We start from the raw sequence: 7723 nt of genomic DNA on the forward strand, positions 1-7723 counted from the left end.
TCATTCTCTTCAAAATCGTAAGTGATTCATCCTTTGTTACTTGATATCCTTCTTATTCACAAGAAGCTCCTTGATTTCATCCATGAATTCAACACTTTTGGTTTAGATCTTCAAATCATCATCCTTTACACCAAGAACACCAAGAACATACTTGTTCTTTGGGCCGTAAACTCCCTAAAGTCCTCCAAAACGTGAGCATCTCTTCAATCATCTTGTTATACATTAGAAACACTTGAATCCAACCATAAAATAAACACCCAAATGCATGATCTTCAAGAGTTCACGACTGTGAAGCCTTCATCCATGGCCATGATCCCTTCATAAGATCTTGATGTGGCCGTAAAACCTTCATGGGATCAAGTCTTGGTCGTAAACCCTTCATAGGATCAAGCCTTAGTCCGTAAACACTTCATGTGTGTGGCCGTAAACACCTCTATGGCCGTAAACACTTATGGTGTGGCCGTGAATACCCTTTCAACAATCACATATGATTGTAACACTTCATATCAAGTGTTTCCTAGCACCTAAGGTTGTTTACCTTACATGATTAGTTGTTATATACACTAATTATACACATATATGTGTCATTATATGATTAATAGGATCCGATTGTGCTCAAGATTTCATTTGGCATTCTTAGCATCCTATATCGATCTTTCATTCGAATCATTCACTATAGGTGAGTTCATACCCCCGTGTTTTCATAGTTTTTACTGTTTTAAAGGGGGGGGGGGGGGAATACAAGTCTAACACAATGATTTTGTGTTATAAACAAATGATTTCAAAATATCTTATCAAAATGGATTCAAGTTATCATCAAATCAAATGATTTCAAAGATTGTGTTAAAATGACATCAGGTCACCAAAAGTATTTCAAAATATTAAACTTCTTCTAAATGATTTCATAAACTTATATTTTCCCCAGAAATCATATATATATATATATATATATATATATATATATATATATATATGTATATATATAAGGTTTAAAAGACTTAGGACTGATAACCCACTTTGGTTCCTTTTCCTTGTTTGGATGTGGGCTTATAGTATCGGTTATTTGTCCGAATGTCATTTAAATTTTAGTTATATATATTTGTATATGTATATAAATATAAAAGTAATTTCATTCAGTTCAAATACCCTTTGTAACATGTTGAGAAAGGGGTTGCATTCATGAACAGTTAGTATCAATTCAGAAAGTACATATAAATTATAATAGGTATAATTTATGATTCATGCAACATTAACTCACGATTCAAGTATACTAAAGTACACTGTTTTACAAGAACAAGGGTTTGATTCAAAACTACTCAAGAGTATACATCTTTCTTATACTAATTCAGGGGCATACTATCAATCATTCATTTCAGAATGATTGGGGTTTTTTCATAACTATTATACATGTAACGTCTATATGCTTTTTATGAGCCAATCGATTAAGGTTGTTTAATTCATTTAAACAACATAGTTAAAGTCCTGAAATTATAACTAGAATCTCCAGTCGGGGATCAAAACAATGTGTGTATAGATCTATATTGGGATTGACAACCCCGCACTCAGACTGCACTACTAGAAAAACAGCCTTTAATGACGCGCAAACAATGACACGCAGTGATTTACGATACGCAAAAGCGTGCGTCCAAAAAATAATGTCATCTCTTAAAAAATTTGAAGGATAGAGGACACGCATTTGTGCGTGCCCTAAAATTAGTGTCAGAAAAGGAAAACAAAAAAGAAATACGAAGGACACCTATTATAAAATGTGTGTCATATAAGTGTGTCGCATTATATTTTTTTAATGAAACACCTGTTTTGAGAGGGAAATGAAATCCCCAAAAGTTAAAACCCCGCCTATGTGAAAAATTAAAACCCCCATCCGCTTCCAATCAGCAAGAAAGAAGCATAGGGGTCTTTGTCATCCTTTCTATCTCTCTAACCTAAAACCCATCCTCTTACCTGTAGCCTTTCTCGCCGTTACATCCATTGGCACCATCGCCACCACCGCTAATCCCCTATACACCGTTAAGGAACTCTCCAACCAAATCCGCGATTCAAAACCTAAGCTGATTATCACGGTTGACCAACCGTTCTCTAAGGTCAACGGCTTCAATCTGCCGATAATTGATCTGGGAAACTTCTCAGATTTGATAGAGAAATCGCGTAACCATGTCGCTCTGTCTCCCTCCGTTTCTCAATCCGATGTCGCCGCGATACTTTATTCTTCCGGTACAACCAAATTGAGAAAAGGAGTGGTGTTGACTCATCGGAGCATAATTGTGACGACGTTAATGGTGACATCCCATCAGGAATTCTACAAGGAAGGAAGAAGCGTGTTTCTATGCGTGCACGTGTTGACACCCTAAGTCAGTCAAAAAACCTTCCCGCCGGTAAAAAACCCTTCCGTTGGACACCCTAAGTCGCCGCCTTAAGCAGCGCCTCCACCGCCCCCAGGTTTGTCATCGTCTTCATCTGGGAGTTGTGGATGCCTTGGTTTTGCTTGGTCGGCTGTATGTTGCTACCCGTTAAATCTTCATTTCCTTTTCCTCTTGCCATGGAATCAACAAAGGATTTCATCCCGATTAAAATTCTTAATAAGAACACGTGTTGACATTATCTCTTTGTAAACTTCTGCACAAACTGCATCTAGTCTCTTATCTCTCAGTTATCTGTGTGTTCATCTTGATCTTCTCCAAAATTCAATCAGGTAAATAGCGAATCACTTCACCTTCTTAAATCTTGTTTTTTTTTTCATTAATGATACTGTGTATTTGGGGAAAACTTACTTCGCTTAGTAATTCCATTTACTATTTATTGTAGTCTGTGTTTTCTCTTACTAATTCTTGTTGTTAAATTTAGATTGTTTGTTTGTCTTGTTGAGTCCCTAAGTAGATGTCTTTTTCTTTATTTTAGACCTTTCTTCTGTAAATTATGTGATCCTATTCACAAATGGTATACTTTTGAGCTTGGAAGTTCATTATAGCACTAATAAAAAGTTGGTTATTTGTTTTTTTCTAATGATGTTTCCAGTTTTGCCCCTTTTCAGGCTGGAAGGGTTGAAGATGGTGAAATGAAGAGGACTTTTAATATGGGAATTGGGATGGTTTTGGTTGTTAGTAAAGAGGCTGCTGAAAGGGTAGTTAAGGAAGAAGGTGAGATGTTGTATCTTATTGGTGAAGTGTAGCTCAAAATACAACTGGCAGTGTCTTTTTATAGGAGGTAGGTATTTTCAAATATAGTAAATCTTTTTCTATAATATTTATTATTAAATGATACCTTATTATGGTTGGTGTTTAATAGGGAGGCCAAGAAATTGAGTGACCCGCCTCTATACCCGGTGAGTAGTCAGGCACATCATTCAGATGTTTCTTTAATTTAATTGTTTTTGGGTGGCTTTCAAAAATTAAGTGACCCGCCTCTTATCATATTCCTTTTGAAATCATCAACTTTTGTCCATCACTCGTTCCAAGACTACGATGTACAATCTGCTCCAACCAAGACTTGATGTTGTTATGTTTGAGATTATCTTTCCACTTATGTGCTTCAATGACAATGATCAAGCCCTTTGGGAGGAAGACCTACATGAGTATGTAAGGAAGGGTTATGGTGAGTTAGTTTTTGACTCTCATTCTAATCTGAGATATATATCTATTTGTCAACCATACTTCCCATAATTTTCTGCAGATATTATTGAAGACCTATACAGTCCCAGGACCGCAGCAATGGACTTTGTAGGAAAACGTGGAAAAGAGAACCTTCAAAAGTTCATATTATTTATTGTGGAAATTTTTAAGAGTTATACATACCAATCTTCTAGCTATTTCATAAACAACATGTTAATTTGTCCCAACAATCATGGTCCTAATTTGACTGATTAGATATGAAGAGGCTTCAATTGAAGGCAATTCCTGATATTTGGAGATCTTCAGCAGAAAGATTTGGTGATCGGGTTGGATTGGTGGGTCCACATCATGACCCACCTACAAATATGACATACAACTAGGTCTTCCCTTTTAATCTTTAAAAATGAAAAAATTTCACGCATTTAGCTGGCAGGAAATGAAATGTAATTCAATAATAAAAACTCTAATCAGTTTAATTTGAACCTTATTTGTAGGTAGAAGGGGATATTTTGAATTTCTCTGAAGGTTTAAGAGTTATTGGAATCAAACCATGTGAAAAAGTTGCACTCTTTGCTGACAATTCATGCAGATGTCTTGTTGCTGATCAAGGTAAATACATTGAATTCATGAGACTACAAACGATACGTATGATTATGTTTAATTTTAATTTAAAATTATAGAGTAAAGGTAGCAAGTTTGGGTGTAGGTATTATGGCTACAGGAGCAATAAACGTTGTGAGAGGACCCAGATCATCTGTTAGATAGAATGTAAAGTTTTAGGGTGTTACTAATTCCAGTGGAATTGGAATCCTAGTTTTCTTTCCATACTCCATAACATATTTTGGTGCCTCTAGACCGACTATATGAATCTTTAGGTTGAAAAGTATGTTTATGAACCCATCAAGTCTGATGATGTGGCTGCTCTTATATACACAAGTGGGACCACTGGGAATCCAAAAGGAGTAATTCTTACACATAGTAATCTTTTGCATCAGGTACTACAAATGTCTCTTTTGCCCCTTTCAGTTGATCAGATTTTCATGTTTTTTAAGATATTATTATGTTTTTATACTTTCTTAGGTTAATAATTTGTGGGACATTGTCCCTGCGGGGCCCGGGGACAAATTTTTAAGCATGCTTCCACCTTGGCATGCATATGAACGTGCTTGTGAGTATTTTATACGTTCTTTGGAAGTTGTGAATATTCCTTTTATGTAACAAGGGGCAATTTGGTCAAAAAATTTGTCATTACCGACAATATTAATAGCAATATGTAACAAGGGGCAATTTGGTAAAACAAATTGTTCAATAAGTTGTTAAGACCAGGTACGTCACCATTCACCAATCCTAAACGATGAACATGACAACAACATTGAACTGTCAAGGCCTCAGGGGCAAAATAGTAAAAAAAAAAACTGTGTATACTTTGCTGTGTTGTATTGTACTACTCGTAGAAATAATGCATAGATCATTTTTTTTGGGTTAACAAATTATTCTATAAAATTCATGTAAAATATATTTTGTATATGATTTAAGAAACTTATTTAAGTTTGTTATGCTATGCACATTCATGATCTTCCATATGGAACAAGGCATGCGTAAATGTTTTTAATTTTCTTTGAATTATTGACGTTATTGGTTTTTGTGTAATCTGAATGCTGAAGTTTCATGTTCTCGTGTTGAATCTCGTATTTTAGATATACGATACTGACAATGCCAATCAGAAGGAGAAGTTTGAGGCCAACTTGAAGAAGGAGATTAAGAAACTTCAGAGGTACAGATACCATATTAAGACATGGATACAGTCCAGCGAGACCAGATTAAAACAAGTTGCTTACTTGCTTGTTGTGTTCTCTGGTTCACATACATATGCTATCTTCCATTGGTCATTATCTGTTGGCACTTAGACTTTCTGTTATTGCTGCCACACTATCTCAAATTTAATCTGGTTTTAGCTTCTATGCTAAGAATTAGATGCCTATATCTTGTTTCATCTACTTCTTTGTTTACATCTGGTTCTTCTTTCTGATATGTGTTGACGTAGGTTAGTGCCTCTTATGAGCAGGATCTGATGGATGCCCGCAAGCTTATTGAGTGAGAAATGGAACGGTTTAAGATTTGTGAAAAGGAGACAAAGACAAAAGCTTTCTCCAAAGAAGGCCTAGGACAACAGCCTAAAACTGTATCTATTGCTTTGCTTTTTTTTGCATATGATACATGGAAATAACCTTCAGTCACTGTATAGTGAAGTTTCTTTGTTGATGATATTTTGTAGGATCCAAAGGAGAAAGCCAAGTCAGAGACTAGAGATTGGTTGAACAATACGGTATAACACTACATTATACTACTGCCTTTATAGCATTATACTAGTACTTTAAAGGCCTCCCTTTGTTTTATTATTTACATATGTGGATCATCATTTAGACATTATATATGACAATGCTTATTATTGGTTAGGTGTCTGAGTTAGAATCTCAAATCGATAGCTTTGAAGCTGAGATGGAGGGGCTATCTATTAAGAAAGGAAAAGCAAGACCTCCAAGACTGAAGTCTTTTTGCCAAAAGCATTCTCATCAGCAAAAAGTTCATATTGATTTAGTATAACATAATTCAAGCAATACATATTTAGTCATGGGTTTCTTTTAATGTTGTACATGTTTTGTTTTCTATAATAAATATTATGCAATATTAGCCATATTTACTTAATATTGAAATGATTATTTGTATTTGACATATTAATGCAATGAATTATCTTTATTGTTTATGGTATTTTATTTTGTATTATGAGAATTTTAATATGTGTTATTTAATTTGAAAATTAGTGAGTCTATCAAAAATATATAATTTTAAAAACATTTAAAATTATGACATGCAAAAATGCGTGTCGTCTTCATTTATGACAGGGGCATCCTTGATACGCATTGTGTGTCATAAACACGTGCTTCGTAAGGTTACGACACGCAAATGTGTGTCGTCTTCCATTATGACAGGGCACTCCTTGATACGCATTGCGTGTCATAACTGCGCGTCGTAAATGTGTGTCATAACTGCGCGTCGTAAATAGACGACGCGCAAAAGCGTGTCGTCTCTCGTTATGACAGGGCCTTCCTTGACACACATTTGCGCATCGTCTGAGTGTTTTACGACACGCATTGCGCGTCGTAAAAGGCTGTTTTTCTAGTAGTGCTGCTAGATACAGCCGGGCATACACGCCTACGAGTGATAGTTGTTATCAACAGTTTTCAACGCCTTCAAAGCGTTGGGTCAGGCCATCTAGTCTCAGTATGGTTATAATAACTCATTAAAAAGATATTAACAATACGTTAGTGTATAATTAACTAAACGTAAGTACATCTTCAAAGTACAAGCTTACAAAATACAAACTACAGTAGTACATTACAGTTTACAACAACAGCTGGTGGAACCAGGCACACTCACAGTTACAGGTTTTACAAAAAGGATTACAAATACAGAACATTGGTTTACATATAGAACGATTTTATGTGATTAAAACTACTTTTCATATACATAAGAAAATATAGGATTTTCTGGAACAGTTTACAAATTCATAGAACAGAAAACATACTTTCAAAAATAAATATTTATGCACTCACTCAACTTTATGTAGATACTCTCTTTTCAAATTACTTGTATTCTCATGGAAACAGTAGACAGGTACTCCCCGAGCTTTTGAGAAGATGGAGCTGTTTTGAGTCATGTCATCTTCTTTTGTATAACTATTTTGGTATCAATATACAGTGATTGAACACATGTAAATACTTATACTTTTTAAATACAATGGTTGTTTATACTTTGATTACTATGATGCATGTGTTATGATACTACAAATGAAGTCATCCACCCCCGGATGTTTCCGCCGTCTGGTTTGGGGGTGTGACACTAAGAAGAGGAATCGTGAATTGTTAAAATAGTTAAATCAAAAAGGTGAATCATACTTCGTTCCAAATCGAGTCTTAGAGTCATTTTCCAAGATTGTGCCGTGAGTGACATAATCTTAAGAAAGGTTTATAACACTTATCAAATGTAGAGTAAAAAGTTTCTTACTCTTGTACATCTGAAATTGGTAAGTTGTGATG

At 35.1% G+C, this 7723-nt stretch overlaps 1 protein-coding gene across 4 annotated transcripts; it reads left to right on the top strand.

Annotated features, from left to right (window-relative positions):
• Positions 1–3316: 3316 nt before the first annotated feature.
• LOC145133294 (uncharacterized) lies at positions 3317–6340 on the top strand. 4 transcript variants are annotated; one of them, XR_013718528.1, is made up of 9 exons: positions 3317–3609; positions 3688–4006; positions 4121–4235; positions 4333–4621; positions 4707–4794; positions 5324–5400; positions 5692–5808; positions 5902–5952; positions 6084–6340. XR_013718528.1 is itself a non-coding variant. In XM_079068238.1 (8 exons), the coding sequence occupies exons 6-8, from the start codon at positions 5728–5730 to the stop codon at positions 6228–6230; spliced, it is 279 nt and encodes a 92-aa protein (XP_078924364.1). In that variant the 5' UTR covers positions 3317–3609; positions 3688–4006; positions 4121–4235; positions 4333–4621; positions 4707–5400; positions 5671–5727; the 3' UTR covers positions 6231–6340. The 4 variants fall into 4 exon arrangements, 2 of the variants coding, with proteins under 2 accessions (XP_078924364.1, XP_078924363.1); XR_013718527.1 differs by having other exon boundaries at positions 4318–4621; positions 4707–5400; XM_079068238.1 differs by having other exon boundaries at positions 4707–5400; positions 5671–5808.
• The last annotated feature ends 1383 nt before the right edge of the window (positions 6341–7723 follow it).

The sequence above is a fragment of the Lactuca virosa genome, chromosome 8 (genome assembly GCF_052849685.1).
Source record: "Lactuca virosa cultivar CGN04683 chromosome 8, Lactuca_virosa_CGN04683_v6, whole genome shotgun sequence".
Taxonomy (NCBI): Eukaryota; Viridiplantae; Streptophyta; class Magnoliopsida; order Asterales; family Asteraceae; genus Lactuca; species Lactuca virosa.

Excerpts from the sequence above, each read along its gene's own strand:
- LOC145133294 (XM_079068238.1), top strand. The coding sequence starts at position 5,728 with ATGGAACGGTTTAAGATTTGTGAAAAGGAGACAAAGACAAAAGCTTTC. Across the intron at positions 5,809-5,901 it reads TAGGACAACAGCCTAAAACT|GATCCAAAGGAGAAAGCCAA; the intron begins GTATCTATTGCT and ends GATATTTTGTAG. Across the intron at positions 5,953-6,083 it reads GAGATTGGTTGAACAATACG|GTGTCTGAGTTAGAATCTCA; the intron begins GTATAACACTAC and ends ATTATTGGTTAG.